Genomic DNA, 14,483 nt, shown 5'->3' on the forward strand with positions numbered 1-14,483 from the left:
CTCACTTTACTATTCATTATAATAAACTGTTCATGTCATTAACATAGTAACATAAAAAAGGACTTTAAATCTGCTGTCACTTTTAAGGACAATCATTTGTTTAACAGAGTTTGAACATTTTACAGAAGCTACATTTTCTGAAGGTTCAATCATCCTGCCTTATTCAGCTGCTCAGTTACTTCATATAACATTAGATTTAATTAGGTATAAAGATTTTATTTCACAGTCTCAATGTTAAAGGCACAAAACACTATAAAAAGCTTTAAAAAGTGAATTGAAATCTAAACCAGTGTAATGACATTAAAAGTATATTTGTTTTTACATGTCAACGACATAAAGTTGAATATATTTGATGTAATCAGCTGAGTTTGGTGCAATAGTTTGTAATAATCAGTTTGATAGTGTTGCAGGAAAACATCTGTAAGGTAATTCAGTTAAAGTCTGTGTGACACAAAATGTACGGTCACATTTTATGAAATATGTTATTTATGGGATTTGTTGATGTTTGTCACAGTTTTGATAAAAGACAAATCTGACGGCCTGGACCATGAGGGTCAGTCACAAGTTACAATTATAACATCTGGATTCAGTCTCTCAGAGAGCTCAGAGCTGTTACCAGGAGCTGTAAATTCAGAAACACTCTGTTAATCCTGATGTTTAGACAGCTCCATGTGAATGTTATGGCCTGCACAATAGTCCAGTCACCTCCACTGTTTGTCTGCTTCCATCCAGTTTTACCAATAGTCACTAGTTAATAATAATAGACCCTGTGGTCTGAGAAACTGTTGGCCCCATATTTTATCAAAGAAAACAGCAGGGTTTCAATAAACTATCACAAGATGTGTTTTGAGCACTGCAATTCATGTGGTTATTATAAAACCTTAAAAAAATCATTTTTAAATTCAGAAATTACCCTAAACGCTCATTTATCATTTTTAAAAAGCTTGATAGGTAAAACTTATTGAATCAATGTAAAATGAATGAAATAAAATCAAACAAATATAAATGTAAAGCCACATAATGTGACACATGACCAGCTGTTGACTTTTTTCATCCCATATGAGGAAACTCAGGTTTCTGGATTCAGTCTCTCAGAGAGCTCAGAGCTGTTACCAGGAGCTGTAAATTCAGAAACACTCTGTTAATCCACTAATCCTGCAGTGAACAGTTCATCTGTACAATAATCTGAAATCATTTTAAATCTACAGCATAAAGTGAGTCACATCATTTGAAATAGAATAAAAGTTTTACTTACGAGATGGAGGGTCTTTGGCTAAAATCAAAAGGAAAGAAAAACATTTCAGGATCAGTGTTAAATGTCAGAATATCTTTCATCATCTTATCCCAGTGAATCTGATCCCTTCTTCTACTCACTCAAACTGAAAAATAAACCCATTCTTCTGTTTAGTCCTCACTTTATTTCTTCTCACTTCTCTCCTACATCATCAGAGTACAGTCATATTATCAGGACTCTGTGGCTCTGAGCCTGACACACTTACTGCTGGTTGTTTCAGACTGTGGACTTCATGACACAGTTTGGTCATTTAGTGAAAAAGTCAATTAAACAGATCATCTTTTCATTTTTCTCTCTCACCTTGTTTCTTTCTGTAAACCATGAATCCAACAGCAGCGATGAGGACGAGAACAAGAACAACCAGTGATATGATGATGAGGATGGTCGTGATACTGGACGTCTCTGGTGAAGGAAACAACAAAAATATGAAGACAGAGATGAAGCAGGTTAGAACAGAGGTGCAGCCTCCATCAGTTTATTCATCCATACATAAAGGTTTGTTGCTGTATGTGTGGAAAATGCTTTCAAACTTTCTAGGACTTTAGAAATCAAAGAATCTACTGAGAATCTTGTTTGGTTCACAGGATCTGACCAGTGATCCTGGGATGATGAGCACTGGTTCATTCAGTTATTGAACTGGTTTGTTAATATTAGTTTGTTGAAGATACATTTCCAGCTGAATTGCAGGACAAAGGCTAAAATACAAACATCAAGTAACATTCAGCTCCCTCTGATCCCAGTCTTACCCCAGTTGGTCCTGATCTGGTCTTTGTCCAGTTTGGTGACGATGTGGTTCTTAACTCCAGAGAGCTGAAACACACAGTCGTACCTGCTCCAGTCTTCAGGTCTGACTGATGAAAGGTTCAGGTCAACCCTCATCTGGAAGGTCCCGTCCTTGTTGGGGAGGATCTCTCCGTGGTCCACGTCCTCATGAAGCTGCTCTCCATCTTTCCTCCAGAACAGGTCAGCTTTGTCAGGGTAGAAACCTGTAGCGTGACAGCTGACTGGAGAGGCGGGGGTCTTCTGGAGGAGAGACACTGAGGGGAGGTCTGCAGAGGAAAGAGAAGGTGGGAAAGAGAAGGATATATAGACAGTGGAGGAAGAGTGAGTGAAAGAGGTGAAGGAGGAGAGAAAAGGGTTAATGGGAAAGGACAAAAGAAAGATGGGTGAAAAAAGGGATCCCCCCTGGACAGATCAGCAGTCTGTCACAGGGTTGACTCACAGAGACAGAGAAAGGCCCTGGGTTGACACAGCAAACATTTCTTACTATCAATGTCCATGAAACTACAGGTCATGTGACTCTACCTGTTCTCAGTAGGACATTTTCCCCATACTCCAGATACGTCTTCAGTAGCGCAGGGAAAAGCTGAGTGAGATACACCTCATTGAGTTTCATTCTATCTCTGTCAGCATCCCATGTCAGTTTGGTGGTAACAGCCTGTGGTTTAGCAGCGATCCATGTCTGTGTCTCCAGGTCCAGTGATATAAAATCTTCTCCATCGTAACCGTACTGATTAAAACCAACAACGTCTCCTGTCTCATCATCCCAGTCACAGCCACTCATCCTCTGTAAAATGTGGACACCTGAAATAGAGACAGACAGAGACTGTAATTAACAACAATGTCTGGATGATACCTGCAGTAGACAGATGAGCTTATTGTGCATGAGACACTAACATTTTCCTGCACTCTGCCACAAAAATGGTTGGGATGTTTCTGAGCGTGGCCCTTTCATTTGTAAGGAATAACAGCAAAGTTTCAAAGCTTTTTAGTGATAAACCTGCTGATGCAAAAACAGTTTCGCAGTAAAAAGTTTCAAATAACTGAGTTCATACTGTACCTTCACTTTGGTTCAAGCGACGCTTCAAACTAGTGATGCTGGATTTAAAGAAGTTTGGCTCATTCTCAAAACACAAGTAATGGTACCAGTCCAGCTGCTGAGGATCATCATCGAATATTTTTTCCATCCAGTGTTTTGGTTTAAAATTTCTGTCATCATCACAGTAGCCCATCAAAATATCAGCAGCCATCCCAACAGCCATAACTTCAGGAAAGTTTGGGATTCCAGAAGATGCAGTGAAGAAAAACCTCAGGGTGTGTTTCACTGTGGGACAAACAAGGTTTTAATTCAGTATAAACAAACACATCATCATAACACTCAGGTTTAAATATGATATATTCAGTAGTTTATGATTCAAACTTCAAGTCAAAGTGAAAGTGAAACAAAATGTGACGCAGCTGAAAAATGCAGAACAAAGTGAAAGAAGAAACTATTTTAAAATAAATATTTAAATGTGATTTTACCTGATGATGAAACATGAAGGAAGACAAACAACAAAATTAACATTTTCATCTTGTTCTGATAAATAAAAGCGTGTTGGTAAAGGACCGATCAGCTGCTCTCTCATCCACAGGCTCTAGTAGGTTCGTTAGAGATGAGCTGTAGACATGAAGCAGGGAGTGGTTCAGTCACATCTTCTGTCACGTATAGATAAACTTGATGCAGACAGTTTGGCTGCAGGTATGCAGATTAAATTCCTCTGTAGTTAATTAATGACAGTCCACAGTAAGATACTGTTGCAACTGTCCAAAACCCAAACATGCAAATGAAATGACTTAAATTATCATATCACTGGACCTGGAAACAAATACATGGATGTTCTCCCATCAGGCTGCCTCCTTCAAACACAAGTGGGAGAGACATGAAGCTCAATTAGATGATGATAGAAACTTCACCAACATTTACCCTCAGTGGCTGCAGAGGAAGGTGAACCATGGGAACTAAAACACTCTGAATGAATGCAGTGACACCACCTGGAGGGTTTTTGACTTCTGATCCAGAACAGCCTAAAGCTTTTTGTAGAAGTGTCACACAGTTAAAAAGACATTCAGGTCAAACCCTGCTAAATGGGACACCTCCGCCATCTACTGTCACAATGCTGCTCCTGCATCCAGTCAGACCAGCCAGGACTTATGGTTCTTTAAGACGTGAGGCAGATTCTCAGAACAACCTCAAATATAATAGTTCAAGTGCTGAGGATCATCATTGAATATTTCCCTCCAAAGGAGCAGCAGTTTCATTCTAGTCTTCATCAGTTTGATAGAACTGAGCTGAAGAGACAGTCTGTTGTTCAGTCCAAAGCTCCATCGTCTCCAGATGGAGGAAAGTTTGAGGTAAGTTTTCAGCAGATGGATCAAAAATAAATTAAATCACATTTAAAAATCAGCTTTGCTTTATTCCTAAATCTCAACACGACAGCTTCACTTTGGTATTAATCAGCTCTTGTAGCAAAATGTATCCAGATATTAAAGGAGCATTTCTTCTAATAAGAAGTTCAGGTGCAACATAAGAACAACAGCTGTCACAGCTTTGTTAGTTATATTCAAATTAGAATAATCACAACATCCAGTACAGAGTTTGTTTTCTGAAAGATCAGTAAAATGTGATGATGGTCAATGCGATGAAGCCACTAAGGAGAAATAACAGTCTGGATCTTGATCCAGTGTTAAGATGAATGTGGACTGAACCAGACTGATGCTGATGCTTTTATATTTTACGTTAATGTTATTAAACACCCCTCCTTGAACCGCCACCTTATCGTCGTGGAGGGGTTTGAGTGCCCGTTTGATCCTAGGAGCTATGTTGTCCGGGGCTATATGCCCCTGGCAGGGTCTCCCAAGGCAAACAGGTCCTAGGTGACGGACCAGACTAAGAGCGGTTCAGTGACCCCTTATGGAGCGACAATCAAGGACCATGACGTCGCCTGGCATGGCGAAGCCGTGGTCCCACCCTCGAGCCAGGCCTGGGGTTCAGGCTCGCAGGCGAGCGCCTGGTTGCTGGGTCTCCCCCCATGGGGCCCAGCCGGGCAAAGCCCGAAAGAGCTCTTCTGTGGACCCACCACCCGCAGGAGGATCCATAAGGGGCCGGTGCATAGTGGATCGGGCAGTGGTCGAGGACGGGGACCTCGGCGACCCGATCCCTGGATGCTGGCTCTAGGGACATGGAATGTCACCTCACTGGGGGGGGAAGGAGCCTGAGCTTGTGCGGGAGGTCGAGCGGTACCAACTAGAGATAGTCGGGCTCACCTCCACGCACAGCCTGGGTTCTGGAACCCAGCTCCTTGAGAGAGGCTGGACTCTGTTCTACTTTGGAGTTGCTCGCGGTGAGCGGCGGCGAGCTGGTGTGGGCTTGCTCATAGCTCCCCAGCTCAGCCGCCACGTGTTGGAGTTTTCCCCCCAGAGTGAAAGGGTCGTCATCGGCAGCTGCGCCTTTGGCTCTGAAAGATCGGCCCATAGGCCAAAACAACAGTGCAGAGTACCCGGCCTTTTTGGAGTCTCTCGGGGGGGTGCTGAAAGGTGCTCCTACCGGGGACTCCATAATTCTGTTGGGGGACTTCAACACTCACGTGGGCAGCGACAGGGGCATGATTGCGAGGAACGGCCTCCCCGATACGAACCCAAGCGGTGTTCTGTTGCTGGACTTCTGTGCTAGTCACAGTTTGTCCATAACGAACACCATGTTCAAGCATAAGGGTGTCCATCAGTGCACATGGCACCAGGACACCCTAGGCCGGAGGCCAAGCGTGTTGCATCCCAGGCGGTGACGGCGGCAAAAACTCAGGTATGGGAGGAGTTCGGTGAGGCCATGGAGAAGGACTACCTGTCGGCCCCGAAGAAATTCTGGCAAACCGTCCGGCGCCTCAGGAGGGGAAAGCAGTGCTCTACCAACACTGTTTACAGTGGAAGTGGGGAGCTGCTGACCTCGACTGGGGATATTGTCGGACGGTGGAAGGAATACTTCGAGGATCTCCTCAATCCCGTCAACACGTCTTCCATAAAGGAAGCAGGGGCTGGGGATTCGGGGGCTGATCCATCCATCACCCAAGGTGAAGTCACTGAGGTAGTTCGGCAGCTCCTCGGTGGCAAAGCACCGGGGGTGGATGAGGTCCGTCCCGAGTACCTCAAGTCTCTGGATGTTGTTGGGCTGTCATGGCTGACACGCCTGTGCAACATCGCGTGGCGTTCGGGGACAGTACCCCTGGATTGGCAGACCGGGGTGGTGGTTCCTCTTTTTAAGAAGGGGGACCAGAGGGTGTGTTCCAACTACAGAGGGATCACACTCCCCAGCCTCCCGGGGAAGGTCTATGCCAGGGTGCTGGAGAGGAGGATCTGGCCAGTGGTCGAACCTCGGATCCAGGAGGAACAATGCGATTTCCGTCCTGGGCGTGGAACACTGGACCAGCTCTACACACTCTCGAGGGTGCTCGAGGGTTCATTGGAGTTTGCTCAACCAGTCCACATGTGTTTTGTGGACTTGGAGAAGGCATTCGATCAGGTCCCTCGTGACATCCTGTGGGAGGTGCTCCAGTAGTATGGGGTCCGGGGCCCTTTGCTGATGGCTATCCGGTCTCTGTACAAATGGAGCAGGAGCTTGGTTCGCTTTGCCGGTAGTAAGTCAGACCTGTTCCCAGTGCACGTTGGGCTCCGGCAGGGCTGCCCTTTGTCACCGGTTCTGTTCATTACTTTTATGGACAGAATTTCTAGGCGCAGCCAGGGGCCGGAGGGAGTCCAGTTCGGGGACCACAGGATTTCATCTCTGCTTTTTGCAGATGATGTTGTCCTGTTGGCTCCATCGAGCCAGGATCTCCAGCATGCGCTGGGGCAGTTTGCAACCGGCTGGGATGAGAATCAGCACCTCCAAGTCCAAGGCCATGGTACTCAACCGGAAAAAGGTGGCTTGCCATCTCCAGGCCAGGGGAGAGATCCTGCCTCAAGTGGAGGAGTTTAAGTATCTCGGGGTCTTGTTCACGAGTGAGGGAATGACGGAACGCGAGATTGACAGACGGATCGGGGCATCGGCAGCAGTAATGCGGTCGGTGTACCAGTCCGTTGTGGTGAAGAAGGAGCTAAGCCGGAAGGCGAAGCTCTCGATTTACCGGTCAATCTACGTTCCTACTCTCACCTATGGTGATGAGCTCTGGGTCATGACCGAAAGAACAGGATCGCGGATACAAGCGGCTGAAATGAGCTTCCTCCGCAGGGTGGCCGGGCGCTCCCTTAGAGATAGGGTGAGGAGCTTGGTCACCCAGGAGGAGCTCGGAGTAGAGCCGCTGCTCCTCCACATCGAGAGGAGTCAGTTGAGGGGTCTCAGGCATCTGTTTCGGATGCCTCGTGGGCGCCTTCCTGGGGAGGTGTTCTGGGCATGTCCCACCGGGAGGAGGCCCCAGGGAAGACCCAGGACACGCTGGAGGGACTATGTCTCCCGGCTGGCCTGGGAACGCCTCGGTGTCCCCCCGGAAGAGCTGGAGGAAGTGTCCAGGGAGAAGGAAGTCTGGGTATCCCTGATTCGGCTACTGCCCCCGCGACCCGGCCCCGGGTAAGCGGAAGAAGATGGATGGATGGATGGATGGTTATTAAACAGAAAGTGTTTGCAGACAGTGTCCTCTGTAGATCTGTCTAAAATGGTCTAAAATGAAGATCAGCGAGCTTGTTTAGTTGCCACTCCTAATATTTTCACTGATTATAACTTCCATCCAGGGTGGAGGGAATGAAAGTGAATTAAAAATAGTAAATTAAAAATAATTTGTGGAAAATAAGATATTAAATCTTTCATTCTCAATAACTGAATGTGCCAGTAAGTGAAGTTATGGAAACCCTTTAGCACTGAGGTTTAGGCTGATCATGTCTATTGATCCTCTTGATCCTTCCTATCAAAGACCATCATCAACTCTCTGGCTCCAAAATGTTTTCCCCTGACAAATGTTCCACTACAGACCTGATATGTTTTTTAACCCTCTGGGGTCGACGCACGCGCCGGCGCGTTTTGACACATCTTTTCCTGATAAGGCCGAAACAAACTTAAATTAGCCCAAAACCAAACAGCTGAGGATGAAACCTTACAGTGGGTACGGAAAGTTTTCAGACCCCTTTAAATTTTTCACTCTTTGTGTCATTGCAGCCATTTGCCAAAATCAAAAAAGTTCATTTTATTTCTCATTAATGTACACTCAGCACCCCATCTTGACAGAAAAAACCAGAAATGTAGAAATTTTTGCAAATTTATTAAAAAAGAAAAACTGAAATATCACATGGTCATAAGTATTCAGACCCTTTGCAGTGACACTCATATTTAACTCACATGCTGTCCATTTCTTCTGATCCTCCTTGAGATGGTTCTGCTCCTTCATTGGAGTCCAGCTGTGTTTAATTAAACTGATTGGACTTGATTAGGAAAGGCACACACCTGTCTATATAAGACATTAATGAGAAATAACATAAACTTTTTGGATTTTGGCAAATGGCTGCAATGACACAAAGAGTGAAAAATTTAAAGGGGTCTGAATACTTTCTGTACCCACTGTATATTTCACTTTGGTTCAGTTTCTTATACTCAGTCCTGGTTTATTTGCAAAATAAACTCAGTCACATTTCAAACGAGCCCAGGACTCTGAGTGGAAACAAAAAGGTTGAAGATCTGAAACATTTTTATTTTGGGCACATTTTGTATAAAGGTGTGTTCAATATTTGTGGCATCAGGCCAATAGATGAATATTTCTATTGGGTGTGAACGATCACGTGACTCTGACAAACTTTCCTCCGTCTGGAGACGATGGAGCTTGTTCTTGTGCTTTTTCTGCTTCCTGTCGCACATTCAGGTAAGATCCACATTAAAATCCAGTTGTAACATTTATTTCTCCAAACTCATTTGTTTGATTGCGGTGTTGGTTCAGCGTTTGGCCCCGTAGTTCCTCTTTGGACGTTGTTCTGCGGTCTGAAAAGACTTTCTCATTTAAAGACAAACATGAATCTTGACTGAAACATATTAATCATTGACAGAGAAGCTGTGAACTGGTCTGGACTGACTGAGTCAAAGCAGAGAAATGACTTTTACTCTTGAATTACCAGCCAGTTATGGTTTAGAAAGTAAATACAATCACTCCTTTGTCCTTTCTTGACTAAATATGAACTTAAATCCTGTTTTAGTCACAGAACTGAGAATTGATAATAAATGAAAATTGATTTTTTAAAGTTGTCTGACCTGAAACCTTTGGTTTGTCCTACAGTGAAACACTCTCTGACATATTTCGTCACTGCATCCTCTGGACTCCAGACCTTCCCAGAGTTTGTGGCTGTGTCGATGATTGATGGAGCTGAGATGGGTTATTGTGACAGTGACATTAAAACTGTCGAACTCAGACAGGACTGGCTCAGAACATTAATCAAATTTGCTCCTCAGGAGTTGGAGTGGCATGTTAATCGGTGCATAGTAACACATCAGCTTACAAAAGCTGTGATTGAGGATATAAACCTGCACTTCAACCAAACTGGAGGTAAATGTATGTTTGATTTGTACTAACTAGTGTTTCATTCTTGTTTTTGTTGTGTCCTTCGGGCTGGATTGTGCCACACTGTTGGGTTGACAAAATACACAAGAAAAATTCATGCAATAGCCAATTATTTGAACACTTAGGCCTACGTGTGTTACAGTATCATTCTGGTTTTTACTGCAGTCTCTGTCTCACTGTGTCTCAGGTCTTCACATTTTCCAGGAGTTATCTGGATGTGAATGGGATGAAGAGACTGGAGAGTTTGATGGATATGATGACTTTGGTTATGATGGAGAAGATTTCATATCATTCAGCATGAAGACACAGACATGGCTGTACACAGAACAGGCTGCAACCTACAAACACAAGTGGGAAAGTGGCAAAGATGGATTTAAAGATACTAACTTTCTCACCAACATTTGTCCTCAGTGGTTGAAGACCTTTTTGATCTATGGGAGCAGCTCTCTGCAGAGAACAGGTAGAGTCACATGACCTGATGTAGTGTCATGATGTGAATATTGAATTTCTAATGTGCAGTTACAGTGAACATGAACTGACACAGTGAGCCCCACTGAGATGTTTCTGTTGATTTAATCTGACTACATTGAACTAGTAACTGTAGCTTCTAGTTAATTTGTAGACAAAGACTTGTCAGGTCTAACAAACTGTGGACTTCAATGCAGACAAATCAGAAAGGCAGGATGGAGGAACTACAGGGTTTTATTCCTGGAACAGGCAGAGCAAACAGGTTCAATCAGAGATAATGACAAAGTCAAGGCAGAAACAATAAGGGAATGCTGAAGGGACAGGAAGTAATACAAAATAAGAGTCTGGGAACAGGAAGTGTGGCAGGAGTGTGGGTCCTGACAAGACTTTATATCAAGAAAATTATGATCATCTTCTAAATAATGTAGTTAATGTAAAGATTAAAACAGTAGTTTCCAATATGACTTCTCCATAAAAACCTTTGTAATTGTGTTTCTGACTCTGAGTTCACCAAACAGATATTTCCCCTCTAAACATCTCACATTATCTAAATGTGCTCTTCCTTCTGCTATTACTCATCTCACATCCTTCAGATTTATCTTGGGACCCTTTGGAGGGTCTCAGCCTTTAGGTTGAAAACCATCCATTATCTATACCACTAAGTCCAGTTCAGGAGCACAGACTGCTCAAAGAAAGGCATCAGTGTTGAATGGCTTTGAACCCACAACTTTCTTAGTGTGAGGTGTCAGTGATAACCTCTGCACTCCTGGTGGTGCAACTGTATAGAAAGTAGTTTAAAACGTGTTACAATCTAATGTCAGATTGAGTCAGAGGAGAGTGAGCATTTTACTTTGACACTTACATGGCAAGGCAAGTTAATTTATATAGCACAATTCATACACAGTAATTCAAAGTGCTTTACAGAAATAAAAGACTAATTTAAAGTCAAAAATTTAAATGAAAGACAGCAAATAGTATAGAAAATTAACTTGAAATAAAAATTAAAGGAGAATGAGTGCAGATAAAACCCTTCCAGTTGTCATATGCTGAGCTGAAAATAAAAGTTTTTAGCTTGGACTTAAACATTACCAGAGATGAGGCTTGTCTAACATCATCAGGAAGACTATTCCAGGTTTTAGCTGCATAGAACTGAAACGCTGCTTCTCCCTGTTTAGTCTTGACTCTGGGCACGAGCAGAAGGCCTGTCCCTGATGTTCTCAGAGTTCGAGATGGTTCATATGGCATCAGCATGTCAGAGATGTAATGTAGTGCTGAGCCATGAAGAGACTTATTCACAAGCAGTGCTGTTTTAAAGTCTATTCTCTGAGAGACAGGAAGCCAGTGCAGAGCTCTGAGAACAGGAGTAATGCGATTGTACTTCCTGGTTCTAGTCAGGACCCGAGCAGCAGTGTTCTGAATGTACTGTAGCTGCCTTACAGCTGGTTTTGAGAGCCCCGTGAACAGGCCATTACAGTAATCTAACCATCTGGAGATAAATGCATGGATGAGTCTTTCCAAGTCTGGTTTAGACATGATCCCTTTGATTCTGGCAATGTTTTTGAGATGGGAAAAAGCTGACGATGTTATCGATTTAATGTGGCTGTTAAAGTTCAGACTCCATAACAATACATTATTCTAACAATATGTGCACTTGCATGTAGTTTTACTTTATTTGTAATTTATTAATTATTGGTTCTTCTATTTGAGAAAATAACTGAGTATTTCTTCCATGGTCTGTCCGTCTGTGTGCAGACCTCCCCTCAGTGTCTCTCCTCCAGAAGACCCCCTCCTCTCCAGTCAGCTGCCACGCTACAGGTTTCTACCCTGACAAAGCTGACCTGTTCTGGAGGAAAGATGGAGAGCAGCTTCATGAGGACGTGGACCACGGAGAGATCCTCCCCAACAAGGACGGGACCTTCCAGATGAGGGTTGACCTGAACCTTTCATCAGTCAGACCTGAAGACTGGAGCAGGTACGACTGTGTGTTTCAGCTCTCTGGAGTTAAGAACCACATCGTCACCAAACTGGACAAAGACATGATCAGGGCAAACTGGGGAAATCCTCGTGAAAGAGGTACAAACACATTCAGTTCATTCATTTTTATTCAGTTTTATTTGTTCAGGTTAAAATAAACTTCCCTAAAAGATAATTAATTCATTTATATTCTTTTTTATTTGGTACACCTTTATGTATTGTGGAGTGTGTTGTCATCATGACAAAAGTGGCAAACTAGCAAACATGTCAAACTAAGGGCAGCACAGTGGATTAGTGGTTATCACTGTTGCCTCACAGCAAGAAGGTTCCTGGTTTGAAACCCATCAGGGACCTTTCTGTGTGGAGTCTGCATGTTCTCCCTGTGCTTGTGTGGGTTTTCTCCAGGTACTCAGGTTTCCTCCCACAGTCCAAAAACATGTATGTCAGGTTGATTGGTGACTCTAAATTGCCCATAGGAGTGAGTGTGAGTGTGTGAGGTTGTTTGTCTCTATGTGGCCCTGTGATGGACTGGGGACCTGTCCAGGGTGGACCCCTGCCTTTCACCCAGAGAGAGCTGGGATAGGCTCCAGCAGATCCCTGGGACCCTGGTTAGGAATAAGTGGATATAGATGATGGATGGATGTCAATCTCAGATTTTTGACTCAGATTTTAAATCTTAATCTTCAAGGACAATTCAACTCAGTGATAATGTCTGTGAACAGTGACGTCGTCTGAGCAGGAAACAAGGTTCTTATCTCTGTATTGAAGGAAAAACAAACAATTGAAATAAAGTCAAACTGCTGTTTATTTGACTGAATCCATTTTAACATGTTTTTCATCTGATCTGTTTCAAACACGTCAAACCTACAGTGGATTCTATAAACTAAACCTACTGATCTCCATCCAGTGGTAAAGACAAAGTGTGAATGTTGTGTTTTGGTTCCAGGTGGTGACCCACAGTTTCCTGTAGCTGCTGTCATTGGAGCTGTTGTAGGACTGCTGCTCCTGGCCGCCTGCATCTCTGGACTCTTCATCTGGAGGAAGAAAAACAACGGTGAGGGACAAACATGTTCTCAGTCATCATGAAGCCTTTTTTACTCCTGTGTTGGATTGAACACACAGGTTCATCTGAAGGAGAAAAGTTGAACAGTGTGTTTGCTAAGAGTTGCTCTCCTGCCTTTATATTCAAAGCAGCAATATGTGAAATTCTTTCTTCACAATAGGTAAAAATGTTTTCTTGTCTTTTCATGAATTCAGATTTTTTATATGTAATGCTGTGATCTTTCATCTGTGTTTCAGGGTTCAGACCTGTGAACAGTAAGTTTGACTTTATATATAAAATAAAATGTATTTGCTTTGAAGAATTGAATTTGTATTATATCAATTATGAAATGTCATGTCTCCTCAATATCTCCTGACTAATGAACATTGATGATGTTTCAGTATGAACTTTAATTAGTGTCTAATCAAATATTCATCTTGTCTGTTTATGAATTGATCTTGACTCTGAAGATTCAGTGAAGCTTCTCATCAAACTCATATTTCTCTTGTTTCCAGTCAGTGACAGATCTGACACAAACGTTACTGTGGAGGAAAACACTCCAGGGGCAACAACATCTGGAGAGAAGTGATGCTGCTATCCAGCTGTTTCTGCAGAGCTTTAAGAATGAGCCAGAGACCAAAGACACAAAGAGACAAAAAAGAGTGATGATCTGCACCTTGAAGTATTTCTGTTACTAACTTATATCAGTAGGTACTGCAGTTATTCTAATGTAGTGTCTTTGATTAGTAGGAAGTCATACACAGGCCTGTAGTCGTCATTTCTGGGCTTTAGTTTGACTTTTCTACTTTTGAAACACACTGAAGACTCTGCACTAAACCTGTTATAAGCTCTTGTCTTTCCAAAGTGTAATAAAACAAACAAACCTTAGTGTTTCCATATAAAGCAGCCTATTGATGTAGCCCTGACAATATGAATTTGTAGACACATGTATCTTTATATTCTCTCTTAAATTCATTATTATATTTTTCTGTCTGTGGTTGTTTGTGTTTTAATTCTCTCTTTGTCTTGGATGGAACCAACTTAATCATGGCTTATTGTCCTGATGTAGCACTGTCTGCTAAAGAACATGTTGGGCTGCTGTCACCTGCTCCTTTCTGAAATACTACACAGTAAAATGTGTCTGTGTGGAAAAAGCTCAGGTTTGCATCTGTCCTGTTAATTCCCATCACACTTATGGTGACTGTTCATCAGCTGATTAGACTGTGATGAAAATGTCATGTAGATGTTTCATTTGTTCTTTTCTAAACAAAGCACTTTCTCTGGGTTTGTTGAGACATTATCAATGTGACGTGACAGATGGTTGTTATAGTATCTAAAATAATAAAACAGTAAAAACACA

The 14,483-nt window shown here is 42.9% G+C and overlaps 2 protein-coding genes across 2 annotated transcripts; one reads left to right on the top strand and one right to left on the bottom strand.

Moving 5' to 3' along the window:
- Positions 1 to 76: 76 nt before the first annotated feature.
- LOC113126009 (major histocompatibility complex class I-related gene protein-like) lies at positions 77 to 3,734 on the bottom strand. The gene is made up of 7 exons (XM_026299743.1): positions 3,599 to 3,734; positions 3,135 to 3,398; positions 2,600 to 2,878; positions 2,041 to 2,343; positions 1,595 to 1,696; positions 1,256 to 1,273; positions 77 to 1,119 (listed from the first exon to the last, which is right to left on the bottom strand). The coding sequence occupies exons 1-7, from the start codon at positions 3,645 to 3,647 to the stop codon at positions 1,070 to 1,072; spliced, it is 1,065 nt and encodes a 354-aa protein (XP_026155528.1). The 5' UTR covers positions 3,648 to 3,734; the 3' UTR covers positions 77 to 1,069.
- Positions 3,735 to 8,888: 5,154 nt separating this feature from the next.
- On the top strand, positions 8,889 to 14,483 carry LOC113126005 (major histocompatibility complex class I-related gene protein-like). Its single transcript, XM_026299729.1, has 7 exons — positions 8,889 to 8,949; positions 9,358 to 9,624; positions 9,827 to 10,099; positions 11,860 to 12,180; positions 13,028 to 13,135; positions 13,381 to 13,398; positions 13,639 to 14,483. The coding sequence occupies exons 1-7, from the start codon at positions 8,904 to 8,906 to the stop codon at positions 13,710 to 13,712; spliced, it is 1,107 nt and encodes a 368-aa protein (XP_026155514.1). The 5' UTR covers positions 8,889 to 8,903; the 3' UTR covers positions 13,713 to 14,483.

This window comes from Mastacembelus armatus, chromosome 11 (genome assembly GCF_900324485.2).
Source record: "Mastacembelus armatus chromosome 11, fMasArm1.2, whole genome shotgun sequence".
NCBI classification, from domain to species: domain Eukaryota; kingdom Metazoa; phylum Chordata; class Actinopteri; order Synbranchiformes; family Mastacembelidae; genus Mastacembelus; species Mastacembelus armatus.

Bases quoted from the DNA above. Each gene is read 5' to 3' on its own strand.
- LOC113126005 (XM_026299729.1), top strand. From the start codon at position 8,904: ATGGAGCTTGTTCTTGTGCTTTTTCTGCTTCCTGTCGCACATTCAG. The intron at 8,950-9,357 runs GTAAGATCCACA...TTTGTCCTACAG, and splicing joins GCTTCCTGTCGCACATTCAG to TGAAACACTCTCTGACATAT. The intron at 10,100-11,859 runs GTAGAGTCACAT...GTCTGTGTGCAG, and splicing joins CAGCTCTCTGCAGAGAACAG to ACCTCCCCTCAGTGTCTCTC.
- LOC113126009 (XM_026299743.1), bottom strand. From the start codon at position 3,647: ATGAAAATGTTAATTTTGTTGTTTGTCTTCCTTCATGTTTCATCATCA. The intron at 2,879-3,134 runs GTACAGTATGAA...TCTCTATTTCAG, and splicing joins TCGCTTGAACCAAAGTGAAG to GTGTCCACATTTTACAGAGG. The intron at 2,344-2,599 runs GTAGAGTCACAT...TTTCCTCTGCAG, and splicing joins AAATGTCCTACTGAGAACAG to ACCTCCCCTCAGTGTCTCTC.